Genomic DNA, 15,370 nt, shown 5'->3' with positions numbered 1-15,370 from the left:
TGAGAATTACTAATTTCTAAACTGAAGATCAGGATAAAACTGAACTAAAAGGAAATATAAATCCAGATGTGTTTGGAGGTTATAATCCTGACCCCGTATCACAAACATGGGTTTCCTTTTTCCCCACCGAGCACATCCTTTAAGGACTCATCACTGCACAAAACTAAACTATACATAATATCTCAAGCTCTTATGAAACATCAATAGTTACGATTTGTTTCTAAAATAAACAAAATAATCTAGCAGTACGGATACAGGTTTTAAATGCTACAAGAAGAAATGGGATATAACATAATGAAATGTAATGAGCACTCCGTCTTCTAAATCTACTTGTGATTCTAACATATTCTTTCCTGTTGCCTTCTAAGCTATATTAGGAACCCCCGGAGACAGGGCAAGACACTGTAGGAATATGTTTGATATATAGTTGGATTAAATAACAACCTAATATATCAAACATATCACACAGAGGCCTGCAGAAAGGCATCCAGGTCTGACTGAGCTGAGAATGGGCACAGCATGGCAGGCTGCAGCCGTGGGGCGGGGCGGGGAGGGAGTTGGTGGGGACACCATTGGGGCACCTCTGTTACCTGTCTGTGGAGCACAGTGTGTCTGCAGGTGTGGAAACGGCGCCATCATTAGTATCATAGGCACATGCACCAGGGCTCACCGACATTTTCATTTTGCCTTTACACCATCTTCCCAAGCAAACAGTGGACTCAGCGATGCCAATTCGTTATTTGTGTCTGGGCGATTCCAGGCAAAAAGAGGTGCTTACGTTTTAAGGGCCTGAGGTGGGAATATACCAGGAACCATCTTCAATAAACCCCAGACCACTCTATTATTAAAATAGGCAACCTGAGAATGTGGTGAGCAAAACAATTTAAACAAAAACATTGCCCATCTCCCAAACTCCCTCAAAGCAGTGCAAATGCTTCCCAGATATGGAAGCAAAGCATATTCACCCGATAGTGGGGTGCCTGCAGGTTTGTATGTGAGTTACAGGGGTAGAGGTGAAACAGCAATTGCTTACTTACAGAATCCTGAGGATTTGTGATTAATTTGATTGAGTTTAGTTTTGGAAGGGGATGGGAAGAACTGGTTAATCTCAAAAGACTGGTTGACTTTTGATGTTAGATTGGGATTTTTTTCTTTTTTAAACTGGGGAAAAATTCCTTCTTGAAGTCAAGAAAGATATTTTTTTTCACGTCGATATTACTACAGAGCAAATGGCACTCCCAGACAGGCACAAAAACTGTGGTTTAGGTTGATGATTTCTTCAAAACAGTTTTATGGATAACATAATCCATGTGGTGGGAGCCTCTGGTCACTGGGTAGAGTAAGACTTCAGAGATCATTCTAAAGACTCTAGAAGGACCAAGTACCCTTCCTAATAGGAAGATGGGAGTGACCTAGAGTAGGTACCTCCAAGGAAGGGACTCAAATCAACAGTTATGTCAACTGTGACCTTGGCTTTCTGTAAAAATCCACACCACACTATAAACAGAAAGGCTAGATGATCCTAGGGCAGTGTAGGGAATGCCCACTGGCCCAGTGTGGCAGTCATCACAAACTTTTTAAGTGCTGTTATTTTTAAAACATTGTCTTACAAAATTTTAAAACATAGACCCTCCCATCACTCCAATCCCACCATCATTCTTGTCCATCCCCCACCTGTCTCCTTCATTCACAAGTGCAAGAGCTCAGAAGGGCCCTGCAAAAGACAATGGGAAAGGGATTGGGACTGCAGCTCTTAGGGTATGGTGAAGGGTCAACGTGAATTAGCGCCAAGCTACTTCTCCAGGAGAAAGAGCATCAACTGACATGGCTCCAGAACCAGCAGACAGAAGCTTCCCCGAGAGAGGAAAGTATGTGGTGAATCAGATAAGGAAAAGGAAAAAAGAATTAAGTTTAAGGCCTCTAAACCTCAGTCAACGGCTGCTGCTTCTTAGCTGAAAGTACGTTTTCTACTCATGATTAACTTATTTTTATAAAGCAGAAATAAAGCCAAGTCCAGAAAAGGGAGTTGCCCTTACACCTACACTTAGCTCTGAAGTTTGATGAGAAAAACCTGGACAAACTTAGACCACCTAAGACCCTCAGGTTAAGGAAAGAGGACCCTGGCAAACTCAAAACCCAGAGGCCAAAAATCTTAAATTACATCTTGATGAGAAATTCTAAAAATGCCTTTATTAAATCTAGAGTGACAACTAGGAGACTGGCTCTAAGAATTCCATGGTTTTGAGAATGTCCGCAAGTCTTAACAGATTCACTATACGTCCAAGTCTATTTTACATACAGCATCAGCCCGGGAACTGCTTTGAGTGCTTTGGTATATTCCAGTATTCAAACTCCATCCTTAAGTTTTTGTTTTTTTTTAAAAAGGTAGAATTTTAGGCACCTAAACTGGGAGATCCAACGTTTTGTTTTTGAAGAGAAGAGCCAGGTTTTAATTCCTAAGGTATCTGGATCCTTGGAAGGGAGGTGGGGTTACAGGAACCAGTAGGGACTTGCTTGAATAGAAAGATAAAGAGGCCTCCTCTGGTTCTACCATCTTCCCACTGAAGACAGCCATGGGGGCAGGGGGACTGTGCCTTCTTTACAGGGTTGGGCTTTGCCCCCTGGACAGCACCAGGGCACCATTCTTTTTTGTAATAATTGTCTTCTCTACTGTCCTTACTTAAAGTATCTCTTTCTTTTAAATGACTTTCTCTTAACACATACTTATGACCTTAGTAACTAAGTTCTCAACATTTATCTAGATGACAAACATAGATGGAGAAAACACACCAGCCAACCACAGTCTCCAGCATATACTGAAAAAATCTGTTACCGGGTCCACTTTTGAGGTTCACACTACTCTCTATTGATTTTAAGAAAAGGAGAGACCCAGCATTGCTATTTCTGGTGAAAAGCATTATGGAAACCAGAAAATTAGAGGGTGACAATCTCACATTCAGCAACGGGGACTTTCTATAGAAAACATCCAACACCTGCTTTATGTAACAGCGGAACGAAGTCAAGATTTTAAATGCCGGGATTCTTCCTCTCGATACCCAAAGGTATTTCTTGGGATGGTTAACCTGAAAGACCCACCCTTGGGTTTTTTTCCATACCCTGTAAAAAGGTGCTGGGCAGGTAGAACAGGTTTGCAGCTTGCTAGTCCAACCCCAGGGAAGGAGACGAGCTCCCTGCAGCCCATCTGGCTCCATTTCACAGCCATCTACCGGGAGACCTACTGACATCAGACAAGCAGCCACACGTGGACACTCACTTTTGGCTTTGCTCTTGGCTTCAGCTGCTCTAACTTCTTAGCAGCAGCCTCAATGGATGCTGCAGCCCCCAGTAATTCTGTTTCTGCAATGACGGTTGGGTCTTCTGGATCCACCCACTCTGTTCCTAAAAGCAGTCCAAAGAGGGTCATTCTTGGTAGCTGCAGACCTCAGGGCAGTGACTTAATTACAAACGATATCACGATTTGCATGCAGGGATGCTGACTAGCTGCGTTGTCCTAAGGGATCTTTTCTCCAGCTGTCACTAACATCAGCTGGGTGCAGGGGTCAGGGTGGGGAGTGCCTGTCTGACCCTGATTTTCTCAATCAGTTGTATAGACGGCCCTACCACAGGATCAGTCATCAATGATAGTTTCAAAAATCGAGATCTCATTGACCAAGGCCTGCTTGAGTTTTACTCTGACTTGTAACTTAAAGTTCATGAATGCAAGTAAGCATCCTCAGGAGACTTGAGACGATGCTGAGCACAGAGATTTGTCATTCTTTTCTCCTGGGAACTCAGGAGGAACAGCCATTCCCCTCAAATGCAAACAAAGGGAAACTGGTAAGAAAACCCCTCCCGGGTGAGTTGATTGCTTCTTCATAACCACGAAGGGGTGTGCAAACAATATACTACCCAGATAGCACCGTTTCTAAACATCAAGTGTATTATTTAAATGAGAATAAATATTCTGATGAAGGAAAATGCAGTTAAAAATGGAAGGCAAGACCCTTAAAAGAGAAGTGAGCGGTTCTAGATGGACCATGACATTTAAGTTGAAGGACGTAATACAAAGACTGGAGAAAAGACTTGTTTCAGGAGAATAGTAACTTTTTAAGTCTAACTCTACTCCCATTTGCTTCTTAAAAAAAGTTCCTCACTGTGTTCCTTTTGACTTCATTTGCCAAGAGAGGGCCTGTGTAGGCTGCCCATCCTCTCTGCTCAGTTTGCTGTCTAGGACTGCCCCACAGGACGACACGAGAGAATCCAGCCTACCTTTCATGGCCTCCGCTGCCTGGATGAGCTCGGTCACGGCACCGGCCACGCGCTTGGAGAAAGCAGCCAGCTGGTGCTTGAGTTCTGGGGTTGGTTTCTGAAGAATCTATGGGTGAAGAACAAGCCAAACGCATAAGGAAGGCGGTAGCCATTGTGACAGGAAGCCCACTCTTGCTGGTGGATGCAGAGCTAGACATCCTGGTTTGAAGTTGCAACTCTGTCACCAAGTGACTTTAGAAATTTAGGGGAAAACATATAAGACGCACTGGCCTTCAGTTTCCTCATGTGAGAAATGAAAAGCTGGGAACCAGGAGTTTTCCTAAGATCTATTCTGACATACCTCCCTAAGATCACAAGGGAGATGAAGTTCTTATTTGTCCTTTTGTTTGTACCTAAAACAAACATACGCACACGGAAATTACCCAAAATGTAAGAATGCTCTGAGTGAACATGAATGTCCAAGGCTGCAGGTCAGCTGGTGTTTGTGACAAAGCAAATATGGGGTCAGAAGAAAAGTGTGACTCAGGTGGGGTCTTGGAGACAAAAACCTCTCTGAGAAGGGCTGCTCCTGAAAGGACAATCCATTTCCAGGGTTTTGACTGCAAGCTCTCCTGGGAGAAGTCCTGTGGACTTTCCTTCTTTTAAACCTAGTTTAAAGGGGTTTTAAGTTTGTTTTTTGCTGGTGTTAAAAAAGATACTAAAAATCTACCTCTAATCCAATTTAAAGGACATCCTCAGCTGATTTCTTCTCAAATTCATTCAAGAATGGAATTATGAAATGGATGAGAGCTCCCTACCATCTTCCACCATGGATTTACATCTGACTTACACCACCTTGTTCCTCCCTAATCTTGAAATTCTTCTTTCAATATTCTTTCCTGCATCTCTTACCCATGCTTCAGAGGGGTCATCTTGAGATTTAGAAATACTAAGACATTCAGGAGGAAAGCACCACTGCTGTCTCTCTATGGACAATTCTGAGCAGCAGACAAAGCCTGGGCTTTGGTATTGGACAAACCTGTGTTTCAAACCTAGCTTCACCTGCTCCTGGTTTGTGAACAATGGGCAGATTACTGAACCTCTCAGAACTTGTTTACTCATCTGTAAAACTGGGATAATCCCTACTCCTCAGGAGTGGCATAAACATCAAATGGAATAACCCATGAGAAGTATCTTGCACAATGCCTGGAACACAGTAGGCATTCATTAAATGTTAATTCCCTTCTTGGTATCCCATACCCTTTTCACCTGACCAGGTATCGTACTCTTTCTTACGAGTCTGGAAAAGATGTCTTTTGGACCCCAAAACTGTAAGAGAACTTTAAAAGAAGCTTGGTAAAAAAAAATCTGGGGTTGGGGGAGTTAATGGGGTTATACTTTTTTTTTTTTTTTTTTACACCTTTATCAGAGCACAATTGCTCTACAATGGTGTGTTAGTTTCTGCCCTACAACAAAGTGAATCAGCTATACATATACACATGTTCCCATATCTCTTCCCTCTTGCGTCTCCCTCTCTCCCACCTTCCCTATCCCACCCCTCCAGGTGGTCACAAAGCACCTAGCTGATCTCCCTGTGCTATGCGGCTGCTTCCCACTAGCTATCTACCTTACGTTTGGTAGCGTATATATGTCCATGCCTCTCTCTTGCTTTGTCACAGCTTACCCTCCCCCCTCCCCATATCCTCAAGTCCATTCTCTAGTATGTCTGTGTCTTTATTCCTGTCTTACCCCTAGGTTCTTCATGACATTTTTTTCCCTTAAATTCCACATATATGTGTTAGCATACGGTATTTGTCTTTCTCTTTCTGACTTACTTCACTCTGTGTGACAGACTCTAGGTCTATCCACTTCATTACAAATAGCTCAATTTCGTTTCTTTTTATGGCTGAGTAATATTCCATTGTATATATGTGCCACATCTTCTTTATTGGGGTTACACATTGACCAGCCCCAGACACACCAGTGCATAGAAGACATTATGTTACACACTTGAACTGATTAGTCAAAGATTCTTGAGCAACCACTTCCCAGGCTCTATTCCCTACCCTCCTTCCTCTTGCAATCTTCTAAATTTTATATTTGCTACTGTTCTGAGTTCAGCTGCTCTGTTATTCTCATTCCCTCACCCTAGGACCTATCTACACATAGCACCATGCAGATATTAACTCACTACAAACCAGTGAATGAGTGAACAAATGAATGAATGAATAACAGACCAACACACTACTGGAGACAAGTCCTAATATGATGGCATCCTACACTAGTTCCAGAAGATCACCAGAACCATGGAGAGGTGGAGGGGAGGGGTTAGATGCCTTTTACTTTTTTAACACAGCCAGTTGGCAGGCAACTGAATTAAGGGTAGGTTCTAGAGTCAATGTACCTCAGTAACAGTGGTCCAGTTACTTATCTTCTCTCTAAGCCTCAGTTTACTTATCTATTAAATGAGCACAACAAACAGTCCTTTCATTATAGAGCTGTGGTAAGATTGTATAAATTAATACATAATTTAATACAGTATACATTTCCATCAGGACTACTGATGGAATTGGTCCGATGTACAGCCTGGGCACCAGAATTTCTAAAAGTTCTCCAGGTGGTTCTCATTTGCAGCCAAAGTTGTAAACCATTGCTCTAGATCAAATGGGCATTTGCCACTACCTAACTGTAAAAGGCTTGTACTGTATTTGTCTGAAACAATACATGTTGTAAGGCCACTAGGTGAATAATGGCTACAGCTCTGGGACTAAAGAGCAAAGGAGTCCACAGGCTTTGCTATTTGCTTTTTCTACAGTGGTCAACACAACGTGAATAAGCAAGGAGTTAAAGGTATGATGGGGAGACTCACAGTAAATGGTGCAAGACTGCGTGTTTTCCCCTAAGACCAAGAATAAGGTAAGGATATTCGTCCTCACACTTCCATCAGTATTGTACTAGTATTCCTGGCCAGTGCAGCAAGGCAAGAAAAAGAAATAAATGGCACACAGATGGAAAGGGAGAAGTAAAATTGTCTTTGCTCATAAATAACATGAATGCCTATGTAGAAGTTTCTAAGGCATTTGTTTAAAAAAAAAAGGAAAAAAAGCTAGAATAAATGAGTTAAGCAAGGTCACAGGATATAAGGTCAATATACAAACATCAATTATATTTCTATATGCAGTAAAAAATTGAGAATTTTGAAAAAAGCAATACCATTTATAGTAGCATAAAAAATCATGAAATACCTGTTAAGTTAAATACTGTTAAATTTGACAACAGATGTGTAAGATGTGGATGCTAAAAACTACAAATGTCATTGAAAATATTAAGGAAGACCTAAATAAATGGAGAGATATACCATATTCTTGGATTAGAAGACTATTAAGATCAATTATTCCCGGGCTTCCCTGGTGGCGCAGTGGTTGAGAGTCTGCCTGCCGATGCAGGGGACGCGGGTTCGTGCCCCGGTCCGGGAGGATCCCACATGCCGCGGAGAGGCTGGGCCCGTGAGCCATGGCCGCTGGGCCTGCACGTCCGGAGCCTGTGCTCCACAACGGGAGAGGACACAGCAGTGAGAGGCCCGCGTACCGCAAAAAAAAAAAAAAAAAAAAAAAAAAGATCAATTATTCCCAAATCTCCCCACGATCCCAGTCAAAACCCCAATAAGCTTTTTTTTTAAGCTATCGATAAGATGATTCTAAAATGTATATAAAATACAAAGGACCTAGCATAGCTAAACCATTTTGAAAAAGAACAGAGCTGTAAGTTTTAGAATACCTGATTTCAAGACTCATTATAAAGTTATAGTAGTGGTCAAGACAACAGGATATTAGTGCATAGACATACAGATCAGTGGGGCAGAAAAGAGTCCAGAACTAGATTCACACATATAGTCAACTGATTTTCATTAAAGGTGCTAAAGCACCTTTAATTCAATGAGGACAATTTTTTCAACAAAGGATGCTAGAACAATTGGACAGCCATAGGTAAGAAAATAAACCTGACCCTTTCCTCACCATATGCATGGATGAACTAGAAATGGAGTATAAACCTGAATGTAAGAATTAAAACTGTGTAGAAGAAAATACAGGAGAATAACCTTTGTGATCTTAGCTTCTTACATAGGGGACAAAACACATATATTATGCTTTAAAACTTTAAAAAGCCAGCAATCCCACTACTGGGCATATATCCAGAGAAAACCATAATTCAAAAAGACACATGCACCCCAATGTTCACTGCAGCACTATTTACAATAGCCAGGACATGGAAGCAACCTAAATGCCCATCAACAGAGGAATGAATAAAGAAGATGTGGTACACATATACAATGGAATATTACTCAGCCATAGAAAGGAATGAAATTGCATCATTTATAGAGATGTGGATGGACCTAGAGATTTTCATACAGTGAAGTCAGAAAGAGAAAAACAAATATCGTATATTAAGGCATATATGTGGAATCTAGAAAAATGGTATAGATGATCTTATTTGCAAAGCAGAAATAGACACACAGACGTAGAGAACAAACGTATGGATACCAAGGGGGGAAGGGGGGTGGGATGAACTGGGAGACTGGGATTGACATATATACACTATTGATACTATGTATAAAATAGATAACTAATGAGAAGCTACTGTATAGCACAGGGAACTCAGTGCTCTGTGGTGACCTAAATGGGAAGGAAATCAAAAAAAGAGGGGATATATGTATACGTATAGCGGATTGACTTTGCTGTACAGTAGAAACTAACACAACATTGTAAAGGAACTGTACTCCAATAAAAATTAATTTAAAAAAAGCAGGAATTTGAAAGTTTATGTCTTAGAACTTTAAAAACATTATGCTAAGTGAAAGAAGCCAATTACAAAAGATCACATGCTATACGATTCTGTTTACATGAAATGTTCAGAATTGGCAATCTACAGAGACAAGAAAAAGATTAGTGTTCGCCTTGGGCTAGGAGTGGGGATGAAGGGAATGCGGAATGACTGCTAAAGGGCATGAGGTTTCTTCTTGGGTTGACAAAAATGTTCTAAAATTATTATTATGGTGATAGGTGTACAGCTGTAAATATAGTGAAAACCAAGAAACTGTATGCCTTAACTGGGTAAATTTTGCCATATGCCAATTATATCTCAATAAGGTTGTTAACAAGAAGAGAATCAATCAGGCAGGCAAATGAAAGACAAAGAAGGAGGCTGGTGAAGGGTAGCAAAGTATGTCACCCCAAAACATGCCTCTTTGGCATACAGATTGCTTTGAGTTGATTATTTTGAGAAAAATCAGACACGGGGGATGCTCTGAAAACAGGAAATTACCTCTTTTGAAAGGGTAATTCACATTTATAAAAGAAATCTCCATTTGTAAGGGTGTCTCCCCCTCTGTACCAGTAAGAAAAGCCTGAGAGAAAATCACAAGAGAATCTTATAGATGATGAAGGCTCTAAAACCTGCTAACAACCTTACCCTAGTTAACCCTGCTTTTCCTGGCCACCTCCTGTAACCAGCCTCCTCCCACCACATACACCTTTTCTTTTCTTTGCCTGAAAGTGGTATTTAAGTGGGTGCCTTAGGCTACCTTGGGAATTGCCCATTTTTCCGCTGGGTATCTTCCATTTATCCATGAGGTACACCATGTGAATCAACTTTTGTTGTTCTCTTGTTAATCTGTCTTATTACACGAGGTCTCCGGCAAGAACTCAGAAGAGTAGAGGGAAGATTATTTTCTTCCCCACACTGGGGTATAATCCTGAAAATAATTCGATAACCTTTGCAAACATCCAGTTCATCCTAAATGTTTAATATTTTATATGTAAGACATATTTTCATTTTACTTTCATTTTTATCCGAGTTCTATCTGTACTTTTTTGTTTTCTCAACTCTCTGCCTTGCTGTCATTTTCTTTCTTTTTTGGGGTTTTTTTTGGTTTGTTTTGTTTTGTTTTTTTGCGGTACGCGGGCCTCTCACTGTTGTGGCCTCTCCTGTTCCAGAGCACAGGCTCCAGACGCGCAGGCTCAGCGGCCATGGCTCACGGGCCCAGCTGCTCCGCGGCATGTGGGATCTTCCCGGACCGAGGCACGAACCCGTGTCCCCCGCGTCGGCAGGCGGACTCTCAACCACTGCGCCACCAGAGAAGCCCCTTTCTTTTTTAATATACATTTTTCTCCCCCCGCCAGACACTGTTATGAAAATGAAAATACAGGTGACACCCTAAGAGAAACTATCTGCAGAGAATATATCTGACTGATGAAATAAAAATTCACATTTTAAGGCAAGACAAGAACAATTTAAACATAAAACTTTTTCTCTGCCCTTTGGCCTCCTCCCTCCCCTCTAGTGTGCCTTGTGCATCTGCATGACGTGTTAACAGACCTTCCCAATAGCAGAAATACCTGCTCAATCTTAAAGACCAATTTTTCTTCTTCTGACACCAGTCACGTAACTCCTTAGAAGATAACATTCCTTTCTCAATCCTGCAAAGGGTCACGATGACCCACCACTCACCTTTACACGTAGAAATCTTTGGTGAACTTTAGGTACAATATCAATATATGATTTCCTTAAAGACAGCGATTGGAGCAGAATAGACTGTTTACATGATCTGGGCAGATACTATACTGGGCCGCACCTAGTGGAAGTTCTCAGCTTAAATACTTACTTATGACCTTATTAATGTTACCAGCTGTATTACTTGTATTCTGCCTATTTTACAAGATTATTGTTTCTTGCGTTACCAAATGTGTGACTGAGCCTCAGATAAAACTGAGGATGAGCAGGTGACTTGAATGATTGACCAAATATATAGTTCCATAAGATCAACGCACAACTCTAGAAATGGGAAGAAGCAACCATTTCCTGGACCATAACAGACTAGTAAGACAGATGGTCCAGACCCTTTTGGTTATTACTAACAGGGTCTGGTCCAGTGTTAGCACTTTGAGTGGCCTATCAATGAAACCCTCGCCTGACCTGGGAATGAGCATTCCTAGTGTCGTGGACAAATTGGTCACAAAATGCCCTCTAACCCTTGGTGGAAATTAAGATACCACCACATACCCACTAGAATGTCTAAAATTAAAAACACTGACCACTCTAAGTGCTAACAAGGACATGGAGAAATTGGAACTCTCATATACTGCTGGTGGAAATAACCACTTTAAAAAAGAATTTAGTAGTTTCCTAAGAAGTTAAAAATATACCCACCCTATGATATAACTATTCTACTTCTAGGTATTTATCCAAGAGAAATGAAATCATATAGGTAGAAAAACTTCTATATAGGATGTTCGTAGCAGATTTATTTATAATCATCAAACCTGGAAATAACGCAAATATCCATCAACAGGTGTTCTGATGAACAATTATGACATAGCCATATGGCGGAATACTACTTAATAAAAGGGGACAAATTATTGGTACACATAACAATGTGGATGGCATTGAAACTACTGATGCTGAGTGAAAAAAGCCAGACAAAGGAGAGTACAGGCCCGATGACTGCTTTTATATAAAAGTCTGGAAAATGCAAACAAATCTGTGATAACAAAAAGCAGACTAGTGGTTGTTTGGAAATTTTGAAGAATAACGGATATATTCATCGTTTTGATTGTGGTGATGGTTTCACAGACATATTCAGATATCACTCCTCAAATCGTACACTTCAAATATGTGTTCCTTGTATATGTTAGTTATGCCTCAATAAAGCTGAAACAAAACTTAAGGGTGTGGTAGGGAGATTCACTGAAATCATCAAAGGGGAGTGGTGAAAAGACTTCTGTCTTTATGTTTTAAAATTTAATTTAATTATTTATTTTAACATCTTTATTGGAGTATAACTACATTACAATGGTGTGTTAGTTTCTGCTGTATAACAAAGTGAATCAGCTGTATGTATACATATATCCCCATATCCCCTCCCTCTTGCATCTCCCTCCCACCCTCCCTATCCCACCCCTCTAGGTGGTCACAAAGCATGGAGCTGATCTCCCTGTGCTATGTGGCTGCTTCCCACTAGCTATCTATTTTACGTTTGGTAGTATATGTAAGTCCATGCCAGTCTCTCACTTGGTCCCAGCTTATCCTTCCCCCTCTCCGTGTCCTCAAGTCCATTCTCTACATCTGCGTCTTTATTCCTGTCCTGCCCCTAGTTTCTTCAGAACCTTTTTTTTTTTTTTTAGATTCCATATATATGTGTTAGCATATGGTATTTGTTTTTCTCTTTCTGACTTACTTCACTCTGTATGACAAACTCTAGGTCCATCCACCTCATTACAAATAACTCAATTTCGTTTCTTTTTATGGCTGAGTAATATTCCATTGTACATATGTGCCACGTCTTCTTTATCCATTCATGTGTGGATGGACACTTAGGTTGCTTCCATGTCCTGGCTATTGTAAATAGTGCTGCCAGGAACATTGTGGTACATGACTCTTTGAATTATGGTTTTCTCAGGGTATATGCCCAGTAGTGGGATTGCTGGGTCGTATGGTAGTTTTATTTGTAGTTTTTTAAGGAACCTCCATACTGTTCTCCATAGTGGCTGTACCAATTCACATTCCCACCTGCAGTGCAAGAGGGTTCCCTTTTCTCCACACCCTCTCCAGCATTTATTGTTTGTAGACTTTTTCATGATGGCCATTCTGAGTGGTGTGAGGTGATACCTCATTGCAGTTTTGATTTACATTTCTCTAATTATTAATGATGTTGAGCATTCTTTCACGTGTTGGCAATCTGTATATATTCTTTGGAGAAATGTCTATTTAGGTCTTCTGCCCATTTTTGGATTGCAAAATATTGAGCTGCATGAGCCTTGATGGAGGGAGAAAACCACTCTGTATACACTCTGGCTCTAAGAAAGGGAACGGCCCTATGGCAAAGCACCCTATTTAAATAAGGCAGGAGAGCAAAGGAGTTCTATTTTTATTCTGCAATTAAGTCAACATGATTTCTCATAGCAGGCAACAGACAGAATGAAATTAAAGTGCTGCTACTGGAAGCCACGGTAATTTTAACCCTGTCAAAGACCTCATATTGTGGGTAAGCAGCAATATTGATCTGTGGTACTGCAGAGGCCAACTGGCTGCCTCTCATCCTGCAATAGAAATCCTCCATGACAAACCAGCCAACAGCAAATGCAGAAGGCCAACATTGCTCAAATGGGCACGTCTAAAGCTTCATAAAGCAGCTCCCAGGGCAGCAAGGACGGGGTTCTGCCTAAATTAGATCCCATTGTTTGTAGACTGATAACTGGATTCTCAAGAAAAAAAAAAAAAAATCCCCAAATCCCCAATCTCCTCTCGATTTGGAGTTTCTAAATTCCCAAAGTATCCAGCTAGGGGTCTGGGAACCCTCTTAACAGTTTACGGGACATTTGTGTTTATGTGCTGATGTTTCTCTGATGAGGGTAGGGTGAGGCAGGAAATGGGCTTTTAGCTAGCTCAAGGGGGCCCAAGATCCACGAAGGTTAAGAAAGCTGAAATCATGATAGTTATTTCTGCCTAGACAGAGAAAAAAGGAGGATGGTATTGGTAAAGGATAAAAAATTAATTATTATTGAGAGACTTCTTACAAAATAAGGATCTGAACCAAATAAGACAAAATATTATTTAACAAAATTAGTTAATTATAGATGGTAGACACGCAAATGTTGATATGGTTTTCTGTTTTAAGATTTTTTTCTAAAGTAAAACTAAAATATACAAACCAGCCAAAAAAGGTGAAGAATCCTTGGCTCTAGGATATTTGACCTGAACAAGGCCAAAGTAGCATACTTTCCCCCACGTTTTCACGTGTCCAAATTTAAGAAAAGCGGCCCCTAAAGAAGATGGCTAAACCACCTTGGACTACCTGAAAGTGACCTCAATTTATTCCTCTAAATTGCTGGACACTTCCTCCAAACCTTAATTTCTACTTTGCTCTTTCCCCTTTAGTAAAAATTGGACAATTATCTGACCTTTCTTCAGCTTTCAGAAATCTTACTAATTCTCTCTGGTCAGCTAAGAAGAGAAGTCAGCTTTACAGTGATCCAGGAGGACCATCCTAGGATCTCCTGTTACAGTTCCAATGTCAGCTGACTTTCTTTTCAGGATGGAGGTACTGTGGTCATCTGATGACATGCGTGAAGACCAGTGAATGAGGAGGAGGGCAGAATGGGGAATACTGTGTGCGTGTGTGTGCGTGCGTGCGTGTGTGTGTGAAAATCTCTAGCTTTAACTGCTTTTTTATTCACCACCCTCAAATAGCTAATCTTAGTATTCTTTCCCTCTACCCTAAAGGTAATTTCCACATACATCTGACGTCTTCTCTAAATTGTCAATTTGGCTTTCGTTTTCTGATTCTGTCAAAGTTCCCTCAGAAGTGAACACTAGTTTCCGTATTCGTGCGTCTCCATTTCCCTAATTTCTTTTCGGGTCTCTACCAGCTCGGTCCTAAGCGGTCTTATGGCTCATGGTCCTCGTATGTGGAACAGTCTTCCTCGTATTTAGCCTCGTGTTAGTCCAGATTTCTTTCAAGTCTGCTTTGGAGAAGGAGTGAGGGCTCATGATGGGACATGTGAGCTTATTTTCAGCTGCAGGCCCAAGGAAACTGCTAATGTCTGCAGCTTAGGGGACAGAACGCTGTCACAGAGGTTCTACCATTTTCAGTTAGGAACTGGTATTTTTTCATGTTTATGATAATCCCCTGGATGTCTCCTTCCTATATTTTTATTGGAAAATACCCTTCAAAGAGTATGTGTAGGTCTCTAAAGAGACAAGAATAAAAATATGAACAAATACTTGATGCGATTTCATTCTTATCTACTTGGATGAACCATCAGCACGTGTCACCATAAAGAGGGAAAAACCTCTTTCTTGTAAAAGATGAGACAAATTCTGGATGCTGTATAAAAGTTTTCATGTCGGGCTTCCCTGGTGGCACAGGGGTTGGGAGTCCACCTGCCGATGCAGGGGACACAGGTTCGTGTCCTGGTCCGGGAAGATCCCACATGCCGTGGAGCGGCTGGGCCCGTGAGCCATGGCCGCTGAGCCTGCGCGTCCGGAGCCTGTGCTCCACAACGGGAGAGGCCGCAACAGTGAGAGGCGCGCGTACCACAAAAAAAAAAAAAAAAAAAAGTTTTCA

The 15,370-nt window shown here is 41.2% G+C and overlaps 1 protein-coding gene across 3 annotated transcripts in view; it reads right to left on the bottom strand.

The window, feature by feature from the left end:
* TLN2 (talin 2) overlaps positions 1-15,370 on the bottom strand; it is a 450,475-nt gene that overhangs the window by 15,650 nt on the left and 419,455 nt on the right. For all 3 annotated transcript variants that reach the window (XM_082647306.1, XM_082647308.1, XM_082647307.1), the window contains 2 exons: positions 4,270-4,375; positions 3,275-3,399 (listed from right to left, as the gene is read on the bottom strand). In XM_082647306.1, coding sequence (XP_082503432.1) covers positions 3,275-3,399; positions 4,270-4,375 — 231 coding nt within the window. The remainder of the gene's footprint in view (positions 1-3,274; positions 3,400-4,269; positions 4,376-15,370) is intronic.

Source organism: Grampus griseus (genome assembly GCF_964374135.1).
Source record: "Grampus griseus genome assembly, chromosome: 2".
NCBI classification, from domain to species: Eukaryota; Metazoa; Chordata; class Mammalia; order Artiodactyla; family Delphinidae; genus Grampus; species Grampus griseus.
The sequence above is the reverse complement of the archived record's forward strand: the minus strand, read 5'-3'. Positions and strand labels throughout refer to the sequence as shown.